Source organism: Nyctereutes procyonoides, unplaced genomic scaffold (genome assembly GCF_905146905.1).
Source record: "Nyctereutes procyonoides isolate TBG_1078 unplaced genomic scaffold, NYPRO_anot_genome, whole genome shotgun sequence".
Lineage (NCBI taxonomy): Eukaryota > Metazoa > Chordata > Mammalia > Carnivora > Canidae > Nyctereutes > Nyctereutes procyonoides.
In genome coordinates, this window is record NW_026575035.1 from 13,977,649 (window position 1) to 14,003,633 (window position 25,985).

General features: G+C 36.1%; 1 protein-coding gene across 3 annotated transcripts in view; it reads right to left on the bottom strand.

Annotated features, from left to right (window-relative positions):
* Positions 1-25,985, bottom strand: part of MTFR1 (mitochondrial fission regulator 1) — a 67,065-nt gene that overhangs the window by 24,425 nt on the left and 16,655 nt on the right. For 2 of the 3 annotated variants that reach the window (XM_055318210.1, XM_055318209.1), the window contains exons 2-3: positions 14,359-14,501; positions 8,262-8,360 (exon numbers count right to left, since the gene is read on the bottom strand). In XM_055318210.1, coding sequence (XP_055174185.1) covers positions 8,262-8,360; positions 14,359-14,424 — 165 coding nt within the window. In that variant the 5' untranslated portion in view covers positions 14,425-14,501. Of the gene's footprint in view, positions 1-8,261; positions 8,361-14,358; positions 14,502-17,213; positions 17,234-25,985 lie in introns of those variants that run through there. The other variant, XM_055318211.1, reaches the window with a different exon arrangement.

A 25,985-nucleotide genomic window follows, 5' to 3' on the forward strand; every position in this document is an offset into this window, starting at 1 on the left:
AGTGTTTATTGATTTGTAAGTATCCAAATTCCTTTCAAAAAGTATGAAAAACATTTCATGCAGAAAAAATTCAGTAGTAGCATTATATTTTTACTGATTTTAAGAAGCTCATTTCAACAGCTAATACAATTTAAGTTATCCAAAATTCAATTATATTTCAGGAATTTTAGTAACTTTAGATAATTTTGAATATTCTGATAATGTAAAACTGTATCAAGAAAATTAACTGAATAAAATGCATGAAAGAAAAATACAAAGCTTGTATAAAAGTTGCAATACCTAGAATAAAATATTAGGAGAGCTAACTTTGTCCTAATGTGACTTTTCATAAAATAAACACACTGTATTAGGAACCTGAATTCCCTCAGTTTCTTGCCAAAAAAGGGTGTTATAGTAAATAGACTCAGACCACTTTACCATTATTTGTTTATAGTCTAATGAAAAACATGTATTCTTAAAAGCAGCATGGCAAAATAATCTCTAGCTTTTACTTAGATTTTTTTCTTTTTCTACCAATTCCTGCCAAAGAAAAACTGAACGCAAAATTTCTGTATCTTAATATAGTGACATACAGTAAGCCATGCAGTATACCTGTGTAAAGTGCATTAAATTCAGTATTCTAGCCAAGCCTGAGCCACTACTGTTTCTGAGTAGTATGGTCACTTTAAAAAAACAAACAAACAAACAAACAAAACAATTGAGCATTTAGGAGCCCAGTTGGTTAAGCCTCTGACTCTTGATTTTTGGCTCAGGTCATGATCTCAGGGTTGAGATCAAGCCCTGCATCAAGGTCCATACTAAGTGTGGATCCTGTTTAAGATTCTCCCTCTCTCCCTGCTGCTGCTGCCCCTTCCCCACTCTCCCCTCCCTCATGCTCTCTCAAAAAATAAAATAAAAACTGAGCATTTACTAAAGCTTTCTATTCATTATGCTTAGAATGGGAGAGGGTAGAAAGAGAAGGAGGGAACAGGGACAAAAGAAACCAGAGAGACAAAGGGAGGGAAATGTGTTTATCTTTCAAAATAACCCAAGACAGTAAGTAACACAATCCCCATTGGAGAAGCTATTCTTTAAGAAGTCAATTACTGAAGGGCACCTGGAGAGCTCACTTGGTTAAGCATCCAGATTCTTGATTTCTGCTCAAGTCATGATCTCTTGGGCTCTGCACTGAGTGTAGAGCCTGCTCCCCCCCTGACCACATGCTCTCAAAGAGAGGGAGGAGGGGAGGAGGAAGAAGAAAGTAAGTTGCCAATTACTGAAAAAGAATAAAACATCACAACTTTCATTATTATTTATGGTTAGGCTTCAAATCATTGTGCCACACTACCAAATTTATAAAACATAATATTGTTATCTGAATTTCATTTTTCTTAATGGCCATTTTAGAGCTAAAAATACCAAGAAATGAACATCACACAGAGTTTGATATCACATGCCAGCATATTCCAGAATATCAAAGAATAACTAAAAAAAATTGTTAAATTTAACAGTATTTTTTATTTTTAAAAGATTTCATTTATTTGTTCATGAGAGACATAGAAACAGAGGCAGAGAGGCAGAGACAGAAGCAAGCTCCCTGCGAAACTCGATCCCAGGATAAGGACCTGAGCCAAGGGCAGAGACTCAACCACGGAGCCATCCAGGTGTCCCATTAACAGTTATTTTTAGTATTAATTCAGGTACTTACCTTCAGATGCCTCAGAAACTAAAAACCACTATACCACACAAAGTCCCACTACGCTAGTTCTTGACAGGTCTTAGGTTCCTCAAACAATGACTTCTCTCTTTCCTTAGAACTAGCTCTCTGCACATATTCTCTCTTCCCTCAACTCTATCCTTCTCCCTAACTCAGCAGACAGGCTCTTCATAATCTTTACCTGTCATTCCTCCAGATGGGTCTTCCCAGACAGACCACCATTATTATCTTCTCCCAGGCTACACTGCTTTTTTCTTCACAACATTTTATTTTAAGATTTTATTTATTTGACAGAGAATGCAGGCATGCACACAGAGGTAGCCAGAGTGAAAGAGGGAGAAGCTGACTCCCTGTTGAGCTGGTTTGTCTATAAAATCTTACAATACAGGAAGTTACTAGTTTGTAGGAAGTGAGGTATATTAAGAAAATGACATTTTGACCTCAAGACTTCTTACTTTCCCACAAAAGTCACAAAAATTGCAGTTTTCTTCCTAGGCATGTTTATTTATAAAAGGAAGATGATACTTTTCTAAATACTTAAAAGGAATCAAACCAGATTTGACTATAGGACCCTGAGACCAAAACCTGAGCCAAAAGCAGACACTTAACTGAGCCACCCAAGCACCCTCCTTTATTGCATTTAGTATAAATCATAATTATATGTTTATTAGAATATTTTGCAGCCCAGGTGGCTCAGCAGTTTAGTGCCGCGCCGCCTTCAGCCCAAGGCCTGATCCTGGAGACCAGGATCAAGTCCCAAGTCAGGCTCTTGCTTCTCCCTCTGCCTGTGTCTCTGCTTCCTCCCTCCCTCCCTCCCTCTCTCTCATGAATAAATAAAATCTTTTAAAAAAAGAATATTTCCTTGTTAAATCTCTCTCCCACTGAATCATATTCCAGTAAGGATGGACATCACATCTTTTTTGGTCCATCACTAATCAAAAGCCCCCAGAAGAACGTACAGATTTCAAGTTCATTTGCTAAATAAAGATGGGCTGTGACAAGTAGCTATTTTACTTCCAGATTTCGTCATAGTATATGAACTTTAGTAAGAACTTCATTCATTACTTGGTTATAGAACCTTCCCTCCACCACCAATTCTAAGAACTCCTAGCAATCGAAGAAAAAAGGCTGGGGCAGGGTTTCCAAAGGGAAAAAAAGGTAGCCCAGATTAAATTCCCAGAGGTCTGCTAGTTACAAAGCTGAAAGTCAAACTTCTACACCCCACTGCCAAATGGCCCACCCCAGTTTTTCTGGTAAGATTCAGATCGTTTTTTTTCCCCCTCAAGTTTTTTAAATGTAGTTTATGTATCTATCACCCCAAAAAGCATTGAACAAACCATGTTTTTAACTCATACAATTTAAAATTTATAAAAATGCATCCCCAAAGTGCTTTTGTGATTACTTTTATAAGTAGTCAGTAAATAATTGTTACTACTTTAAGAAAAACTTTAACCTCAGCTGCATAAGAACCTCCTTCAAAAGGTAAAAAAAAAAAAAAAAAAAAAAACAAAAAAAACAAATGTATGAAAATCAGATTTAGTGAGACCTGAAAGGGACATATATTTTTTAAAAGCTCTGTGTTTTGCAAGGAAGTGGCGCATATAAAACTACCAGGCAAGAAGGGGCCTGAGCATGAATTTACTATTTTTTTTAAAGTTCCTATGATTCATGGCAGCTCCGGTGGCCCAGGGGTTTAGCGCCACATTCAGCCCAGGGCGTGATGCTGGAGACCCGGGATTGAGTTCCGTATCGGGCTCCCTGCATGGAGCCTGCTTCTCCCTCTTCCTGTGTCTGTCTGTCTCTCTCTCTCTCTCTCTCTCTCTCTCTCTCTCTCTCTCTGTCTCTCATGAATAAATAAATATAACCTTAAAAAAAAAAATAAAGTCCCCTAGTGATTCAAATATGCATATAGTGATTGAGAACCACAGCAAATTAAAACCTCTGCACGCCATTTCTCCCCATCTCCCAGGGCTCACTGCTTTTCCAAGTTCTTCCATGATCTGAATTTTCTTTTGGCTTCATGAAACTGGAATAAGTACTAGGAGAAAATCAAGAACCTACTCTCACTTTGTCTTCATCTGGGTTCCTACCTATAGGAAACTATAATATCCAAATACAAAAAATGCTATGGCCAGAAGTATGTTAATTGTGACTCAAGGGTGAAAAGGGCCCAGGAAAGTATACTTTTCTTCAATTAAAGTAAATCTGAACAGTTTACTACACCAAAAAGATTCTACACAGCAAAGGAAACAATCAAAACTAAAAGGCAACCTACTGAATGGGAGAAAATATTTGCAAAGGATATATCTGATAAGGGTTAGTATCCAAAATAAAGAACTGATACAAGTCAAAACCCAAAAAATAAATAATCCAATTAAAAGTGGGCAGAAGACATGGACAGATATTTCTCCAAAGAAGATACCCAGATAGCCAACAGACACACCCAAAGATGTTCAACATCACTCATCATCAGGGAAATGCAAATCAAAACTACAATGATATCACCTCACACTTGTCAGAATGGCTAAAATCAAAACACAAGAAATAAGTGTTGGTAAGGATGTGGCAAAAAAGGAACCCTCATGCACTGTTGGTGAGAATGGAAACTGGTGCAGCCACTCTGGAAAATATGGAGGTTCTTCAAAAAGTTAAAAATAGAGCACCTGGGTGGCTCAGTCAGTCAAGCATCTGCCTTTGGCTCAGGCCATGATCATGGAGTCCACAGATTGAGCCCTGCACTGCTCTCCCTGCTCAGAGGGGAGACTGTTTCTCCTTCTCCCTCTACTGCTACCCCTGCTTGTGTTTCTTCTCTCTCTCTCAAATAAATAAAGTCTTAAAAAAAAAAAAAAAGTTAAAAATAGAAGTACCCTACCTAGAAATCACACTGAGTATTTACTCAAAAATCACATCAGTAATTCAAAGGCATACATGCACTCCAATGTTTATAGTAGTATTATTATCAGAGCCAAATTAAAAAAAAAAAAAACAGAGCCAAATTATAGAAGCAACCCAATTATGAAGCAGCCCAACTGGCCAAAGATGAATGGATAAAGATACAATATATATATATATATAATAGAATATTACTCAGCCTTAAAAAAATAAAATAAAATCTTGCCATTTGCAAAGACATGGACAGAGCTAGAGAGTACAATGCTAAGTGAAGTCAGTCAGAGAAAAGACAAATACCATATGGTCTCACTCACATGTGGGATCAGGTAAACAAAACAAAGGGGAAAAAAAAGAGACAACCCAAAAAAAAAAAAAAAAAAAAAAAAAGATTCTTAACTATAGAGAACTGATGGGTACCAGACAGAAGATGGGAGGGGGAAAAAGATTCTTAACTATAGAGGACAAACTGATGGGTACCAGAGAGAAGATGGGAGGGGGCATGGGTGAAGTAAATGATGGGGATTAAAGAGTATACTTACTATGATGAGCACTGAATAATGTACAGAATTGTTGAACCACTAAACTGTATACCTGAAACTAATGTAACAATATATATCGACTATACTGGAATTGGAACACCTGGGTGGCTCAGTGGTTGAGCATCTGCCTCTGGCTCAGGGCATGACGCCAGAGTCCTGGGATCGAGTCCCACGTCGGACTCCTGCATGGAGCCTGCTTCTCCCTCTGCCCGTGTCTCTGTCTCTCTGTCTCTCTCTCTGTGACTATCATAAATAAATAAATAAATAAAAATTAAAAAAAAAAAACAATTTAAAAAAGTAAATATGAAGGGTCTAGAGATCCTGTTTGGAGTATAAAGTAGCCAACTCCTTTCTAGCACTCACAAAATGAAGTCTGGGAAAAAGCTATGGGGTTATAGGCAAGTCGTCTTCAAATAATGTAGCAAAGAACCACACTGAGTGCTTTTATATGGTTTTTCTTTTTTTTTTTTACACTTATTGCATTATTTTATTCCTAGTGCAATATTCATTGAGTCCATTAACTGGATGATGGTGTAAATATATATGTTGATCTGTACTCTGGCTTGTGACTCTATAAATCCAATTTGTAAAACCAGGGAGTTGAATTACTTCCCTAGCAAGTAATAGCAAGAAAGTTAATTTGCTATCAACTGTAAGGTGGCAATAATAACAACAAAATCACCACCACTTCTTCTAGAAGTGCACCACACTTCTATTGTGCACTAATTATGTACCAGTTATACTCAGGGCTTTATATGGATTATTTTGTCTAACCTTCACAACAATAAGTAATCAGCCCATCTTGCCTATCATTACTTGTCTACAGCTGTAAGGGTCAGCTGATGACAGTGAAAAGATTGCGTGATCTTGAAGGAACCATAATGAAGCTTAAGATTTCAAAGGTAAAATTGAATTGAGGGTGACAGAGTTGAGGTGTTGCCTGTGAGTATGAGCAGTAGAAAAGAAATGGAAGTGAAAGCCAACAGAAATACAAGAAGTAAAGAACATAAAATGCTAAGTTTCAGATAAATCCTAAGATTGAAATTACCCAGAACACTGGAGAGACTTGGTTTTAGCTACCTAACTCCTGACCCATGAATGCCCTATTCAAGTTTAAGCCATTTTGATATTTTGTCTCCTGAATATGGCCCTATAAATATGGTATCTACTTTCTCTGGGTCCAATTGTGGTTCCAGACACACAGACTTTCTACAGAATTTCTACAGAATTTACTCATGTTGGATTTCTAGATAGTCCAAATACATTCCATATCAATCAAATCCCTAAATGAGCCAGGAAAATAGCAAAAAATGCATTTTCAACTTTACTACTCTAAATTGCAGGTTTTTAAAAATTCCACATTTTTAACTTTTCTGACAAATTAAAAAATAATGGAAGATACAAAGGAATATGAGCACATTTAAAATGTCTAGTTAGCAGATAAAACATTCACTTTAATACTTATCTTGAATTTGGAAAGATTCAATATGCTATAAAATCACTTGGAAACAAAAATCTCTCTGTAAACAAATGTCTTCTATCTTCCACTACGTTCTCAAGTAGGTCATGAATCTTTCTCTTACCTTACCTCTCTCCTATGTTTATCCATCTTTATTCAAATGCAGCTCCTATACTAAATCTAGTATTCTTAATTCTGCTTATACTTTTTAAGTGACTAATAACACAGAGAAAAAGAATCTAAGAAAATATACTTGGCTCTAGTATTTCACCCCACTGACTACCAACGCAGATTTGGGTTGTTACTAAAAAATGCTAAATTATCTTCATGTCCTTCTACATGTCTAGTTACATGAACACTAATGCTATGCCAAATTCTCCTGCAACTAGGTTAAGTAGATACATAAATAGATGAAAAGAAAATTTTAATGGAACTGAGCAACCGGAAAAAGGTTAACAAGCCTTAGTTAACACAGCAGTTATTTGAAGGAAGTTGCTAAATGAAGCAATCAGCAATTTGTATCTAATTGAACCGAATTCTTAGAAACTGTGCTTGAGAGTTACCACCACAGATTTCATTTTCATTATTTTTTTAAAGCCTATGGTTTGATAAAAAAAAAAATTACTTCTTGGAAAGTTCCAATCTGTCACTTTCTAGATTGATGCACAAAGATTTTGCCAATTTGCAAGCAGATTATGAGCACAATAATGAACAACCTTGTTAATCAACCTGAACAAATGTGAATTTCTACCACTTACTTAAGGAATAGATTCTTTGCATCTACCAGGAGTGCTGATTTATGAGTAAGACATAATATCAAATAAGCTTGCAGGGGCACGTCTGACCTATTGAATTAGGAGTTAAATATACTTTCCATATTTCACACATGCTAATTTATTTAGAATTGGTACTGATATCTACTGAACTTTACATTCTTAAATGTTGAACTGATTCTGCAGTATTATTGTTATCGAGAATTACTGAAAAATAAGAACATGTCTAGCACTATTACAACAATAAGGAACAAAGCCCAAATCAAGAAAATAACAGTTTATCTCCAAAGAGTATAGTTGCTCCCAATTTGGTGCTATAACAGAATTCTAAGACCTGCACATTTAAAAGTATTCCCAATTCAGGGTTTCACTATCATCTCATTCAGAGAGCCACAGTTACTTCTTTGTCTTGAGACTGTTGTTACCAAGGCAATGGTGCTTACAATTAATGCTAAGCTTTAAATCAAGGATGGAGAAAGTAACTTACAAGGCATCCACAGAAATATCTAAAAATAAACTAAGGGAACAGAACGGCTGTCTGTCTGCTGAAGAAGGTATAATAACTAAAGAAAACAATGGTGGTACCTGAAGCTTCCTAAAGTAACTTAAGGCCATGTTCAAGGTCACCTGGGAATTAACAACTGCTTGGCTTATTATATGCTTCTGAATCTTTGTGTATGTATTCTTAAGAAGGATAAATGTCTTAAAGAGCTTTAAAAAGCTTGAATAATCACTTCACAGAGGAAGTAAAATAAGGAAAGACTTTACTGTGGCTTTATTGTCTTTTATTGACAGTACCATTAATAGAAATGTTCAAAAATGCTTTTAAAAGCTCTCTTGCCTATTTACATTTCTAATGCACATATATTAATATGAAATTCCAAATATACAAAATGCAGTACCTGAAACTGAACTCTTGGACACTGGATCAGAGATAAATTAGTACCAATTTTCCTTACGATACTTCGAGATGAACCATATGGCTTCCCAGACCAAAGTACCTGAGGAAATAGAAAAAAACAAGTTTAATTACAAGGGTTATGAAAGTTTGTAGTCTGTTACTACAAAGCACTGGACAATTAATTGTACAACATGTTGACACATTAATTATAGGATCAGAATGCTCTACATGTTATGGAAATGACCTAATATTTCTCAATTAGAAGTTTAAGAGTACATATAGCTAGTTATGATTAACACATTAAGGTTTAATGTAAGGCATATAAAAAATATAGAAAAATAACTAGTAATTGTAAAATAATACTACATTTGGATTAAAAAACTGCATTTTCATACTATTCTGCAAAGGAAACACTATTTATACCTCCTCTGCTGTATTTTTAGTTTCAGAACTTTACATACACACAAATTTCTTAGAACTGTAAACTACATTTATTATAATGGACTTTTCAAGAACAAATCCAAATCAGTACAAAGTTCAGAATCTGAATTTGTAGCATTCAGGAGGCTTCACTTTGTTTACTACACAACGTCTGTTCAAGTGTAAGTGCAGGTCAAAATTCAGTTGTACTGCATCTTCTTGTGAGGCCCTGTCCCAGGTTTAAGTTAACTTTCCTAAATTACAAAAAGGTACCAGATGGGCTTGTGGTGAATCTCTCAGATGAAATGATAATACACGCAGGACATTATGCTATGCTTTACACAAAAGCAAAAAGCAAACAAAAAAACACACATGTAGAATGTTAAATCATTATAAAGTACCTTGAAATTTCTCCCCAAGTATTTTCCTTAAAGAGAAAAACTATCCATCTGTTTTGAGTGCTACACTTGAAAGCCTGGACAGAGAGGCAAAGAAAGGTGGTATGCTATTAAAAGCAATTTAAAAAGAAAAGAGTGAGAATGATATGACCATTATACTTAATTCATTAAATTTTACATTCAGCTTTATCCTAAAACTAAGTAAAACTAAATCAGCTGGCATGTATTCTGAGCAATAGACACTGACCCCTTTTTAAAGTCACTCCATGATCACTCTAATTTAAAGAATGGAATTACCCTAACATATGCAGTATGACCAAGGAATAAATGTTATTTTAAACAGCAGTGGATCCAACACATAACCCAAATTAGACATTTAAACCATTCTAAAAGCATGCACAACTTGTAAAATGAGCATAGAAGCAATATATAGGACTTCTTAGATTTTAGCAAACAAAATCAATTAGAGATAACAGTAGGACTCAAAGTGAAGATTTTATACACACACACACACACACACACACACACACATCCAGTATATGCCTCAACTCTTATATACTTCACCATTAATATGTTCAAAATTTCATTGTCTATTACCTGGGAGAGTTCCAGGAAGTACTATAACCTACACTGGCTACTATAACCAATAAAAACCATAACTCTTGCTTTGGAAATATAAATTAGAAAGATGGTACAAAGTGGAAAATAGGTCATTAGAAAGATGACCCTGATTCTGAAATATGAATATTAAACAAAGGATATAAAGAGGCAAAGCTACTGTGAAGCTTAGAAGAGAATTACTTATAATTTAGGAATGCAAATCATTCACACCAATGATCATCCAGAGGATTATCACACAAATAATGTTAACACATGAGGACTGAGAGAAGAAAAACATGTGACTAGACAAAAATGGGAAGCATCACACTTTTACAAATTCAACATAAAAGGCCATGAAAAAAAATAAGAATGTGGGCAAGTAATTCTAGAACAGACAGTATTTAAGCAAACTCTACCTTATACATGTTCATAGATCTTAATCTTTTAAAAAGAAATCCACAAGGCAATGGCACTTATATCACTCAATCATTCTCCCCTTGAATCTTGTATTTAGTCACAAGCCAAAACTCTATGATGTAGGTGTAGTAGAACACTATTTATGCATCACAATGTGACAATTAGAGTCTGAAGTGAATCTCCCATCCCTCCAGTATGCAAAGATCTTAACTGGAGATGAAGAGAACAGGAAAAATTTGGAAAGGATTTGCCAAGGTTAGGAACTAATGTTTCTGCCAACTTTTGGCATTCCTTGCTACGCGTGCCTCAAGGCTAAGTTTCAACTATTATCTTCCCATCTGCTTACATCAGAAGGAAAGAATACCAGGTGACTTTTACAAGAGAAGGTGGCCAAAATTCAGCTTTTACTTTTAAGTACTAAGTAGACTATTTAGGCTTCTTCTACAGAGTTAAAAGAAGTAAAAACAGATTGCTTTATGTTATTTTTTTCAAGTATATACAGCAGACTAACAATGTTTCTCTGTCACTTGTGAACTGCACAGCACTTAGCACCAAAAAATATGAAGAAGGGTCTATGTAAGCTAATGACTGGAGTATTTAGAAAGAAGGAATCCTAACCTTTACTTGACTATAGGAAAAAGTGAAGGTAAAGAGTAGCTAACTTCCAGGAACTCTAAAATTAGGACCTACTTTATCTTTCCTATTCAACCCTCATGGAGTAGGAGAAATTGTAAATGTCTGTGAAGAAATAATGAACAGATGGTACTGAAAAGTCACCATCTGTGCACTGGGAGACTGTAAGGCCCAAGTATCTCCTATCCTAACTGGTGGCTGAACTGTTGTCTTGTCAGTATACAGGACAAGGGAAGACTTCCTCTAAAGATAAACTGTCATTAATATTTTTTCAAATGTTAGAGAGAGGGAAGGGAAAAAATGGTCACTGCTAGACAACTGGATTTTATTAAGAAATAAGAACTCAATTCCACTAGAAAATAACTATTATTATTGAACAGAAAAACTCTGCTTTGCCTTATAATGACTACTGACAAATAATCTAATAATGAATCTGTGCATGTGTTTGCATGTGTGTGTCTAGTAATGACAGTCCATAACATTTAGCAACAGTGTTTGAAAGTGATGACAGCAAGGAGGAGGATGACAACAGAAAGCAATTTGTTCTTTTTTAACATTGTGAAATGCTATTGTAGAAGTGTTGAAGTGTGAGCCTGAAATCTGAAGCTATCATCTGTCTCATCAAATTTCATGTGGTAATTATTCTGTTATAGATCAGTTTAATCTAAATTACTATTTCTGAGGTACCATTTAGCAGGAAAAAGTACAAATTTAATGCTAAATACATGTATTTTTCTCAAGATAAGCTAATTCATATTCATACAAGGGTTCTTATTCTGGGGCCCACATATCCCTGAAATTACATGCAAAATTCTTTGTATATACGATATTTTTCTAGAAGAAAGTCCATACCATTAATCAAAAGTTCAAGGAATCTAGACACAACAAATTACAAATCCTTAACTCCAAGGGAGCCAGGAGAAAATTCAAAGTGTGTGTTGAGGAGAGCGGGTAGCCAGGAAGATGAAACTCTAACAATTTCAAAATCTCCAATTAAAGATAACACTCCCCTCAGTTCTCTTCCTTCCTCTAAACTCAGCCACATTCACATTCTTCTTCCAAAGCACAAAAAGGAAAACAAAGTTAAAATCCTTAAGTATTACTGGAAATCTATTACTAATACAAATTAGATATTTACTCTGACTGTAGTTATACCTGTAAAACAAAGTGTTGTTTTACTGAATACACATAATTTAGGAACTGGATTATAGTAAACCAGTGATAGCTATTACAGTGGTGATGTGTATAGTAAAATACAGAGAGCTAATTATCTACAACTGTTCTAATGGCAAAACCCAAACCCTAATCTCAAAACCTGCAGTTTTTCTTTTTAAGCAGATAAAACATGTAGAGGATGAAGGCAATTTCTACTCTTGGAATACTTTTAAACATAGTATTCAAGTTCATTATCAAACAATGGGAAATGTATGTATTTATTATACATTATACATATAATGTATTATATGTATATATAATACATATTATACATTATACATATAATAAATGTATGTATTTATTACTGAAAGAGCTGAAAAGTTTTACTTTCAGATACCCCAAAGTAAAATCTTGGTAGTAAAACCTTTTTACGCTTAGGCAGCATACTAGGAGAGCTTAGAAACTAAATAATTTCAATGTGACAAATTGTTTATGTTAAAAGAAAACTTGTTTCTATATAGATTTTCAGTTAACTGAAGTTGATGATTATAGTTATATATTTTTTAAAAAATCTTGTTCAGTTGCTATTAATAGCAAGAGCCTTAACTGTGATTACAATATAGAGAATAAGTTAATGCTCTGTTACCTGGTCCATTTTTTTTTATGAAAGGCATGCATTTTATCACTTAAAATGAATAAAATTAAATTAAATGAACAATCTACATAAAGTGTGTTATCTGTTCCTATAACAAACTTCTGCACTTGGGGACTCAATCAGCATTAGTCACATTCGCCTGACTTGGGGTGGGGGATGACAGAACAAAACTACAGAAAATTAACCATTACCCAATGTAGCTATACTATATAAAAGCCACTGTTTTAGGTGTTTTACATACAGTCTTTTAATCAATAGGCTAACTCTTCAGTAGTTCTTATCTGTAATTTGTAGATGAAGCTTAAAGTACCTGACAGAGACCAATTACAGACCCAGAGTTGTTTGAATCCAAGACCTACTATCTTCACTAAACTATACTTCTTTTTCAATTATTATACATTTTTATAAGTAATCTCTATGCTCAACATGGGGCACAAACTCATGACCCCGAGATCAAGAGTTGCATGCTCTTCAGACTGAGCCAGTCAGATATCCCTCCCCTAAACCCTAAACTGTGTTTCTTATTAAAATTGGAAAGTAAGAACCATAAATTGTAAAAGTTTGACTTTCTGGGAATTATAAATAACAAAAGCTTCCCATTTTTCTAGGAGAAACAAATTATTTTACTGTCAGTACTAAAATGTTAATCTATTCTATGTAGCTACATGGTAGTAACAAATGAGAAAGGTAGTATATAGCTGCAGTAAGTCCAAAACATAGGAAAATAAATGTAACTGAAAAAGATGAAAATGCTAGTTACTTTAGAAACCATTTTCCTATTGCTTATCTTCAAGCTAATAATCTCAAAATTATGCAGCTATTTAAAAAAAGTAATTTTATTTGGTTCTTTGCTTTTTTATCTCCAAAGAAAACAGATGTAACTTTGGGGGGCTGGGAGATTCAAAGTTCGACTTTCTCTTAACAAGACATGAAAAGACACAAATAAAAACAAGTATAAGGGCAGTCCCGGTGGCTCAGCGGTCTAGCACCGCCTTCTACCCAGGGCGTGATCCTGGAGACCCGGGATCGAGTCCTGCGTCGGCCTCCCTGCATGGAGCCTGCTTCTCCCTTTCTGTGTCTCAAATAAATAAAAAATCTTAAAAAAAAAAAAAATAAAAGTAGTACATTAAAAAGTTACATACATATGAAAAGTCATACATTCAAAAGTATATATACACACACACACACCCATATTCCAATTATGTAACCTGTCTATATCTTCAATAAAATTTAATTCTACATTACTAATGCAAAAAATATTGAACGAGAAAATGAAAAATTGTCCACAATATATGCTGCTAGGCACTATTATTGCTCAAATAACTTTACACTGCACCTAAAAAAATTATCAGTAGAAAATACTTGAAATATCAAGATCAGAACTAACATCTTAGGCATAGAATATTATACTAATTTTTTTCTTCATACCTATAGTTGTTATTTTACAAAGACATGACTTACCTTTTACCTTGAAAGGTTGTGTGAGAAACTACGTTTTAACAGCATTCAAAAAGTTCTATAACAGAGTTGTCAAGTGCTAGTCAAACATATTTCATCCAATGATTTCTATAAAATATATTTCTTTCCTCACTACTAACAAATGCATTGCTTTTAACAGTCACATGAATATTGATACATTTTCAAAGTAACCCAAAATATTACTCAGTACTTAGAATACTAGGTAAAGATTCACTTCCATGACTTAAATAAACATACTGAATTTAAAACGGTGGTCATATATAGATTCATTTCACTATCTCAGAAAAAATTCTTAAAACATACAAGTGTCTAGATTTTAAAAATTAATTTGGAGCACTCACCGATTGCATGCTTACTCCAACCTGTTGAAAAACCATCCTAATTAGGCGCTTAATCCAGCCAAGCATTTAGATGGCAAAGTGTCTCCAAATTTGCATTTCAAGTACTTCAGGCATACATAGCAGCACATGGTCCAATAAGCACACTAAAATTTTAAAATGCAAATACTAAAATGAAATTATTGTTATTTAGAATCTTTACTGTCTGCAGCATGACTCACAAAGTCTAGTCAAACATTTTAAAACTTTGTGTGTACTTCAGAGAAAACAGTATCTTGTTACCAGTTTTCAAAAAACAGTACAATATATTTTTAACTTTTTTTCTAGCAAGGGTTCTTAGTTGGAAGCAATTAAAAAAAAAAAACCCTGTGGCTAATTTAAGTAGAAAATGTTTTTATGAAAAGATACCTAACTAGATAACAGATCTTTATTTTTCTAAAGATTTTACTTATTTGAGAGATAGAGCAAGAGCATGTGCACGCACAAGCAGGGTCAGGGGCAAAGGGAGAACCAGACTCCCTGCTGAACAGGGAGCCTGACCCAAGACTTGATCCCGGGATTCTGGGATCATGACCTGAGTGAAAGGCAGATGCTCAACCACTGAGCCACCCACGTGTCCCTTCCTGGGCTTTTGATATGTGGTAAGATACTCTCCTGTGAAGCTGGGCAGCATCAGCAACTGCAGTTCCCAGTCAGATCATGAAGGTAAAAACCAACAGACTTACAACTATTCTGTACCCATACAACCATTGTTTTTCCCTTTTAGAACAGTATTTAATACATTACAGAAGATATTCAACACTTTACTATAAAATAGGCTTTACACTAGATGATTTCACCCAACTGTAGGCTAATGTGTTCTGAGCACATTTAAGACAGGTGAGGCTAAGTTATGATGTTCAGTAAGTTAGGTGTATTAAACGAATTTTACACATACAGTATTTTCAATTTACAGTCGGTTTATTGGGACATCTCTACCATCAGCCCAGGAAGATCTGTACAGATAAATACATAGCTACATCTTTAACAAAAACTAACACGTTTCTGAAGTTTTTATATTAATTACACTCCTGTAAGCAAGTCAGTGAGAGAGATCCAATTGTTCTACAATCTGTCAATATTAGGTATTATCAGTCTTTTAAATTTTAACCATTCTAGTAGTTTCTTTACGTGTTTTGGGGGCATTTGTGTGTCTTCTCCTAAGTGTTTTTTGCTTATTTTTTTAAATGGATAGGTTTTTTAAAAAAAAATTTTTAAATTATTTTTGCCAGTAGGGCACCTGAGTGGCTCAGACATTTGGGTGTCAGACTCTTGATTTCAGCTCAGGTCATGATCTCAGGGTTGTGAGATCGAGCCTTGCATTGGGGTCCTTCCCGGGTAGGATTCTCCCTCCGCCTCTGCCTTTCCCCCACTCACGCTCACTCTCTCTCTCTATATATATATCTATATCTATATATATACATATATATACACACACACACACACACGCACATATATATATGTATAATATAAATATGAAGTTATTTCTGCTAGGTAGAGATGTTTTGCAATCTCAGCTAAAGATTAGAGAGCACAGGCTTAGATAAAGAAGATGAAATCTAAGAGTGAATGACTAAGAAAAGAAGCCAAGATAGAAACCTTAGAAAATACTTGAGGAACTAGCAGGGGAAATAATGCCCCTGGGGAAAAAAAAAATCAAATAGTAGAAAAATAATGAGAGAAGTATAGTCAACAAAGAAAAAAAATTTCAAGAAAGGAAATGGTCCTTGTTACACAGAAAAACACAGAGAAGAGGTCACACAGTCACCAGGTGGTAGGCAGACTCCTGCTGCCAACCTTTCCTCCAAGCTTCACTGTGTGTGCTCTCTAAAAATAAATGGTCACTTCCTACCTGAACTGAAACTGGGCTCTCCATTTACAATGCTGCTTCAAAGCCTTCTCAAAGGGTTCCCACTTGAACCCTTTATCCTCTCACACTTTATATCAAAGCTGTACCAACCCATAACTTCTCTAAACTCTTTTAAAAACTCTTCCTCAAACGCAAAACTAAAAGGGACAAAAAATCAGATCAGTGGTCACCAGGAGCTGAGGTGGAAGAAAGGGTTCAGTAACAAAGGAGCACAAGGGAAGTTCTGGGAACATTGGTATCATGGTGGTGGTTCCAGGACTATGCGTATCAAAGAAATGTTTGCCAAAAAGAGTGAATTTTGCTGCAGGCAAATTAACCCCACATAAAAAAAACAGTGGGATTGCTTCCTACCTGTTTTGGAAGGACTGCCTTACCTACCAACCCTGGCAGCTTATAAGAGTTGACTCGAGGACACTTAAGTCATTCCCTATCATTTAGCTTAAGTCATTCTCTATCATTTAGCTATGTTCTCTATTCCAAGTCCTTCCCTAAACTGAATTCTGTGTTTTGGCCCCACTAGCACTAGTCAATCAATAAATACATCTTATATTTGCCAGTGCTAGGTGACTTTAATATTCACAGAAATGATGCATCCAACAGAGTACTAATACTAAGTCCATTCATATGAAGATCCCAAACAGGTAAAATTAAAAGTAAGCTAATCCCAGATTAGAGGTTTTTTTTTTTTTTTTTTTTTTTTTTTTTTAAGTTTTGTTTTGTTTTATTGTTGAGAGACAGGGGTACTGACTGGTAGGATGCCTGAGAAGGATTTCTCAGGGTGCTTGCAATATTCTATTGCCATAGAGAGATATTTAAGTGTGTTTATTCTATGGAGCTGTAGGAGAGTTGACAATACTATCTTTAGCTTTCCATCTTGTTCATGCCCATTTGCTCAAGGACCTGTCTTGCAGTTATGTGTTCCTGGCCCCTTGGAGATTAATATACATACCTTAGAAACATCGGCCAAGAAGGCTTTGGCCTCCCATGAATCCATTAGAAATAAGTCTTTCCCTCTTCTGAAGCACAGATGGCACCGCAAGGTCTGTTAAATGTTAGTTGTCAATTAAGTGCCTGCAAGCCTTTTGATCTCATTGCAATGCCCTCCTGCATGTACCCTCACTCTATAATATCTATAGACTAAGATCCCCGGGCTCCAGGATAATGTCCAGGGCCGAAGGCAGATGCTCAACTGCCGAACCACCCAGGTGTCCCTACAGTGCTTTTTCTACTCACAAAATTGGGATCAACTTTAAATGTTTGTCAGTAAAACAACTGTTAATTAAATTACAGAATACTCCTATTAGAAAAATATTATGCATCTATTAAGTGATAGTCCAGATGGTATTTACACCTGCAATGAGCACAGCACAATGTATAAACTTGTTGAGTCACTTGTACACCTGAAACCAATGTAACATTGTGTGTCGACTATTCTCAACTTTTTTTAAAAAAGTGACAGTCTATGCTATTACTTGAGGACATGTACATGATACAGGAAAAATGTTAATTATGATTTCATTTCTGTAAACAATAATCCTCAAGCTTTTTATAGAAAGATACACATCAAATAAAAGCGGCCAGAGCACAGACATGAACTTTTCTTTGCAGTTTGCTTTCCATTTAAAAACAAAAATCTTTAAGCTAAAAAAATAACCCAAATATTTCACCTCTTAGCTTTCCCTCAGATGCTCCTCTGCCCTGTGTGCATATTCAGACCTTTAGTCTCTCCACCCCTGCAAATCTTCACCAACCTAATCAATCCCCTCTTATACCTTCACTTTCTTCTACTCCCATGCAGCCTAAAATCATGTAAACCACTCTTTGTCAGTATTTTCAACCCCCTTTCTACTGTTCTATTTATTCTACAAGCCAGAACTTGATTAATCCCGCAGGCTAAATGTCCTACAATTGGGCGTAGAAAAATTAAAATCTCACATTTTGAGGTTGCTACAAACGTTCTATCTCTGATTTCAAATGGGCCCTCACTGGTGTCTAGCATCCTAGAAAAATATTTTCTTACTCTTGCCCCTTTCTTACATTCTCCAAGAAGCTTTTTCAAGCATTCTCCATGCTACCCAAATCTCTCTAACCCTTCCTCCATCATTTCAGCAGATAACCAAGCATACTACTCCAAATAATAGAGAAGTATCTGACAGGATGCCTCAACATCCGGCCACTCCATATGCCATACACTATGTACCTATCCTGTCCCCAATTCTCCTATCCTCTTCCCAACCAAGTGCTCAGAATTACACCCCCCTCAACTCACAGGTCTCATTATATTAGCTCCACTACAGATAGTCTTTCTTGTTCCATGACAATCACATACCAACTTCTGCTTTCAAACCAAAGAAATCCAAACCCCAACTCCTTAATTTTCCTCCTAAATCTGCTGCTTGTTTGTTCCCTACCTCACTCAGAAAACGGCACCCATATTGTTATTCCTTCTTTCTCTTTCATTTTCTGCAATCGAGATCTATGTTTCCTCCTAAATACATTAGATTCCATTTCCACTGCTATTCTATTTCAATCCATTACAGCTATTCTAAGCCTATGCTATCATAGTCACCCTCCACTAATTTTGCCCTTCCCTCTCTATCCATTTCTCAGTACCAAAATAAATCCTTTATGATATAATCTCTGTACTTTTCTATTCTCTGGATCTTTCACACTCTTTAATCCAGTCATACAGATAATTCTAGAAATTCAACAGGCTCTCTGGACTTTTATCCAGTATTCTACCTCCCTACAGCACCTCTATATCAAGCTGTTTCCTACCAATTCTTTATTTCAGCTTACCTATTACCTCCTCCAAGACGTTTCACCTGATTAACCAGGATTAGCGCCCTGCTGTATATATTCTCCTGAATTGCACATTAAAACAATGTACCTAATCTGTTTGTCCCCTCCACAGCACTTTAATCATCTTAGGAACAAAACTCTTGGGCAGCCCGGGTGGTGCAGCGGTTTGGCATGGCCTTCAGCCCAGGGTGTGATCCTGGAGACCCGGGATGAAGTCCCACGTTGGGCTCCCTCCATGAAGCCTGCTTCTCCCTCTGCCTGTCTCTGCATCCCTCCCTCTTGGTCTCTCATGAATAAATAAAACCTTTAAAAAACAAAACAAAACCAAACTCTTATTCACCATAGTGACCCCAGCACTTAGTACAGTACATGTAATATAACAGTTGCTAAGTTAATGTTAGAATATGAAATGAGGGCAGCCCGGGTGGCTTTAGCAGTTTAGTGCCAGCTTCGGCCCAGGATGTGATCCTGGAGACCCGGGATCAAGTCCCATGTCAGGCTCCCTGCATGGAGCCTGCTTCTCCCTCTGCCTGTGTCTCTGCCTCTGTCTTTCATGAATAAGTAAATAAAATCTTAAAAAAAAAAAAAAAGAATATGAAATGAAGGGCACCTAAGCCCCAAGGCAGTGAGTACCTTTTCCATACTATCTCAATTGTAAATGAATATCTAAGAATTTTGCTCTATTTGTAAGTGAATTATGTAATTTCAGACAAACCATCTTCCTGTAAGATCAAATAAACAACTAAACATGAAAGTCATCTATCTGAAATCATCAGAGAACTATCAAGGCAGAAACGTATAGCCAGGCCAAGAGATAGTTCCTTGAAATAAAATAATAAAAAGGACTGACCTCTAATGAGATTTACTAAGGAAAAAGACTTATAGCCAGTATCAGAAATAAAAAAAGGGGACATCACTATAAATCACAAAGGCATTAAGAAAATATTACAAGGAGGCAGGCACCTGGCTGGATTAGTCAGTCAAAGCATGTGACTCTTGATCTCAGGGTTATAAGTTCGAGCCCCATGTTGGGTATAGACATTACTTAAAAATAAATTTTTAGGGATCCCTGGGTGGCGCAGCGGTTTGGCGCCTGCCTTTGGCCCAGGGTGCGATCCTGGAGACCCGGGATCGAATCCCACGTCGGGCTCCCGGTGCATGGAGCCTGCTTCTCCCTCTGCCTGTGTCTCTGCCTCTCTCTCTCTGTGACTATCATAAATAAATGAAAATTTAAAAAAAAAATTTTTTTAAATAAAAATAAAAGAATAAAAGGCAAAACAAAGCTATAGTGTAAGAAGTTACAATGGGGGCAGCCCTGGTGACCCAGCGGTTTAGCACCGCCTTCAGCCCAGGGCCTGATCCTGGAGACCCGGGATCGAGTCCCATTGGGCTCCCTGCATGGAGCCTGCTTCTCCCTCTACCCGTGTCTCTGCCTCTCTCTGTGTCTGTCATGAATAAATAAATAAAATCTTAAAAAAAAAAAAAAAAGAAGTTACAATGGTGGTTACCTATGGATGGGCGCGGTAATAGTTGGAAGAGAGCATAAAGGAGCTTCCTAGAGTGCAAACAACTTTCTTTTTTTTTTCCCCAACTTTCTATTTCTTAATGTGGGTGGTGATTCATGGATATTTAGTGATTACATATTGAACTATATATTCATATTTGTTACATTTTATATTTTTTATGTGTTGTACTTCAAAATAAAAAAGGTTTAAAAAAAGAGGGCTGAGAATCAGACTGCATTTAGTTTTCTATGTTCTGTATGAATATATGTACAATTTAACTTCAAGAATTTTATGATGATGGTATAAGCTTGTGGTCTAGTCTACTTGATATAGGATATAAGAAACAGCAAACTTGGGGCACCTGGATAGCTCAGATGGTTGAGCGGCTGCCTTTTGGCTCAGGTCGTGATCTCACGGTCCTGGGATCGAGCCCCATGTTGGGCTCCCAGCTGCCTCTGCCCTTGCCCCTGCTTGTGCTCTAATAAATTAAAAAATCTTAAAAACAGCAAACTATTTGGGGGAGGGGAAATGGGTAGTTGACAGGACATATAAAAGAAAATCAAGGTTAAATGAAAATAGATAAACCCTGAAAATAGACTTCCTCTTCCCTCCAATAATGGCTATGAAATTTTTAACATTGTATAATTAGACCAATTAAAGTTTACAGCAATCAGAGATAACACAATACTGCTTTCAACAAAGCAGCATATGTTTTTGAGATAGATATAATTAAAAAAAAGTTTATTAGCAGTAAATAGTTTCATAGTAACCCTGTTAGTGGTAATAACAAAGCTGTCGTTAAATTTAAAATGCCAAAAACTTGAAAAGCTACAAAAGTACACTGGAGCTTATTTTTATAAGGTCTTTGGGAACTATTCAAAGAAATGGCCATTTAATTATCTTTACAATATGCGAGAAGAGCAAGACCATTTTATAGTGGGAGGGTGGAAGAAGTCTAAAAGGATTAATAAAACATTCTTATTCACTTGGCTTATTTAGTAGAATAAAGTTTCCGGTTACTCAGAATACTAAGAGATTATATAAACTTATCAATGCATCCCAAATAACAATCGCATAAGGACCATGAGGCATAAAACAACAACAAAAAACCTTGAATTCAACTTAAAGTTACTGTCCTTTATTTTGAGAATACATCCTTCTTACATTTTGGTATAAAAATAATTTTCTTTTAGAATATGGGGAAAATAGATGGGTGACTTTTTTTTTTTTTTTTTTTTTTAAAGTCCTTACTTGGGCAGCCCGGGTGCTCAGCAGTTTAGCGCCTGCCTTTGGCCCAGGGTGTGATCCTGGAGTCCTGGGATCGAGTCCCATGTCGGGCTCCCTGCATGAAGCCTGCTTCTCCCTCTGCCTGTGTCTCTTCCTCTCCCCCGCCCCCCCCCCCCGTGTCTCTTATGCATAAATAAAACGTTTAAAAAAATAAGTCTTTACTTGTCACAAAGTTAACTTTTGCCCTGTCCTACTTTCTGAAGATTAAAATTAAAATCTAGTGACCACTGCTATAATTCAATCACTTCAAGTCTAGTTGAAACTTTAAGTTAGAACACTTTACCATATTATAAAAAACGATAGAGTATCTGACCCATGGGCACAATTTAGCAATTTAGAATTTATAACCTATACAAATTGTTCATGCAAAATTAAATACAGATTATATTCCCAGCACCTAGCACAGAATCTAACATGTAAGCCTTACTTTTTTTAGTCCACAAATGAATAAATCTCATGACCTATTAATCTCTTAACAAAAAACCTTAAAGTCTAATAACACCAACTAATTAAAACGATGAAAATTCTTTCAAGTAAATAGGTTTTACATATGAAATTAAATTTCTGACAGACATTTCCTGTGACGTTTTTAGAGGGCACCTTCCCTTGAGTGAAATATGATCAAAGGTAGTCTTAGATTTCCATTTGAACTAAGAATATACCATATTCATGTGAGGATCTCTGAAACATAATCCTACAAAGAATGACATAATTAATGTACTCAAAAGTATATTTTAGGTATTCCCATGCAAATGAATTAAGTATTCTGGTATCAATTTTAAAACAATCTTTTGAAGAGACTGTTCAAATATCTCAAGTGATCCTGAACAGCAATAGAAACACACACACTATTCGGAACTTAATATTTATTGTTAATAGTGCCATCCTGGGGCCCACCAAAGTGATGAAAATTCACTATACAGGTGATTTTTGTAAGCTGTGTAATAATTACTGTCTCCTGAATATTGTGTATATAAAGAATTGCCTTTGTGGCGAGACTCAATAAATTATACCTTTGTAATAAATAGTTTTTAGTAGCTAGGAAAGGTATTTACTGAGCATTAGCATAAAAAGAAAATTTCAGAAGCAAACTAAATGTCCATCAATAGAAAAACAAAGTAAATTCAAAATATCCATTCTAAGTTTATGACCATTAAAACAAAAAGTTATACACAGATAGCATTCATAATAAAGATAAGTGAAAAAAGTTGCAAACATATATATGTGATTCCAATATTTTTGTGATTCTATTTTTAAAAAAAATAGAGCACAGAAGTGCGCCTGGCTGGCTTAGTCATTAAATCACGCAACTCGATCTCAGGGTTGTAGATTCCAGCCCCATGGTGGGTATAATGATTACTAATTACTTAAAATCTTAAAAAAATAAAATCTTTTTTTTTTTTTTTTTTTTTTAAATTTTTTTTTTTTTTTTTTTTTTTATTCATTTATGATAGTCACACACACACAGAGAGAGAGAGAGAGAGAGGCAGAGACACAGGCAGAGGGAGAAGCAGGCTCCATGCACCGGGAGCCCGACGTGGGATTCGATCCCGGGTCTCCAGGATCACGCCCTGGGTCAAAGGCAGGCGCCAAACCGCTGCGCCACCCAGGGATCCCAAAAAAATAAAATCTTAAAAAAAAAGAGAAAAGCATAGGAATAGTAGCAAAAACAGGTATTAGTGGGATCCCTGGGTGGCGCAGCGGTTTGGCGCTTGCCTTTGGCCCAGGGCGCGGTCCTGGAGACCCAGGATCGAATCCCACATCGGGCTCCCGGTGCATGGAGCCTGCTTCTCCCTCTGCCTATGTCTCTGCCTGCCTGCCTCTCTCTCTCTCTCTCTCTCTCTCTCTCTCTCTCTCTCTCTCTGTGACTATCATAAATAAATAAAAAATTAAAAAAAAAAACAGGTATTAGTTTAAGTCAATTAACTTTTTTTTTAAGATTTTATTTATTTATGAGATACAGAGAGAAGCAGAGACACAGGCAGAGGGAGAAGCAGGCTCCCTGCAGAGAGCCCGATGTGGGACTCGGTCCTGGGACTCCAGGATCATGCCCTGAGCTGAAGGCAGACGCTCAACTGCTGAGCCACCCAGGCGTCCCTAAGTCAATTAACTTTAAAAAAATAATTTAACTTTGGCCCAAGCAATAAAATCTATGTAATTAGTGCCTGTTATTTCTGGATGTTTTTCCCAATTCACTTTAAAAAATTTTATTATAGGTCACACTCCCTATCGCAGCCCAAAGATATTGAGATAAAGAGATATCTTGCTAAAACAAATATCAAGTTGATTCCCTTCCACCTAAAATTATCTCTCTAGCAGAGTATCCCACTCATCAATACACACTATATGTAAAATCGATACTTACCACCATATAAGAATTCCATTTCAAAAAGTCACTAATCAACTTTCTTGAAGGTTAAATAATTTTATCACAGGGTATTGCATATTAATATACATATATATCAAAAATCTATCATGACTTTTTTTTTTAAGTCATGGAGGCTTAATTTAACTTCCTTATTTATTTTTAAAGATTGTTTTTATTTATTCACGAGAGACACAGAGAGGCAGGCTCCCTGTGGGAAGCCTGATGCAGGACTCAATCCCAGAACCCCAGGATCACGCCTTCCAGAGTTACGTCCTGAGCCAAAGGCAGACAGGATCAACCACTGAGCCACCCAGGCTTCCCTTAACTTCCCTATTTAAATTTGCATTTTAATTCACCACTAACTCACACTAGTCAAAACTAGTTGTATAAATTCATCTGATAAATGGTAAGCAACAACTACAGTATCATAAATTTAAGGGATTGTTTCAGAAGTGGCCTGTGCTGGTCCCTAAAACTACAGCCTTGAGTACTCTCCCAGCTGACATAAATATTTCATTTTATTATCCATTCTGCATCCATCATTTAAGTAATTAAGAAACCTAGCTGCAACTTATATATAACAAATGATTACAATCCCTAATGAATATAAAGTGCTATCAAATAAAAGATCAGAGCCCAATAGAAAAACAGAAAGTGACATGAGATTTGTAAGAAAAAATTTTTTAATGATCTCACTAGTAATCAAGTAAATGTTAACTAAAACTGTCATCCCTTTTCAGCTATCAAATTGGCAAAGATAAAAAAGGGGACAACCCTGGGTGCCTGGATGGCTCAGCTAGTTAAACACCAAGACTCTTGATTTAGGCTCCATGCTCAACAGATAGTTCACCTGAGATATTCTCTCCCCCACCCCCCATTTGCCCCTCTTCGCCTGCACTCTCTAATAAACCCTCTTCGCCTGCACTCTCTAATAAAAATAAATTTTATTTAAAAAACAGGGACAACTCAGTATTGGTAGAGGCATGGGTTGCCCAATATTTCTGATGGGCAACCTGGCAATATGTATATACTAGCAACTTCACTTCTAGAAATTTCCTAGAAATAATCTGACGCTGACAAAAATCCGAATTGAAAAGCTGTCTTGGGCAGCCCCAATGGCTCAGCGGTTTAGCGCCGCCTACAGCCCAGGGCGTGATCCTGGAGATCTGGGATCAAGTCCCACATCCGGCTCCCTGCATGGAGCCTGCTTCTCCCTCTGCCTGTGTCTCTGCCTGTGTCTCTACCTCTCTCTCTCTCTCTCTCTCTCTCTCTCTCTCCTGTGTATTCTCATGAATAAATAAATAAAATTTTTTTAAAAAAAGGGCTGTCTTAAGTATTATAATAGTTTAAGAAAATGGAAAAGAAACCAACACATCTAACAAAAGAGTTCTTTAAATACACAAAGGTACCTCATGCATATCTTGAAAGACTAAGCAGACATTAAACCAGATGAAGAAGGAGAGAGAGAGAAGCTGAAAACTTATCTGAAGAAAAAATACCTGAAAATTCCCTAACCTGGAGAATGAAACACATATCCAGGTCCAGGAAGCAAAGGCAGTCCCAAACAAGATAAACCTAAAGAGGTCCACGTCAAGATGTTTAATAATTAAAACGTCAAAAATTAAAGATAACCCTTAAAAACAGCAAGGAAACATCCATGAAACAGCCAGTTTTTCAGCAGAAATGTTTTAGGCCAGAAAAAAAGTGACATGATATTTTCAAAGTACTGAAAGGAAAAAACCTACAATCAAGAAAACTA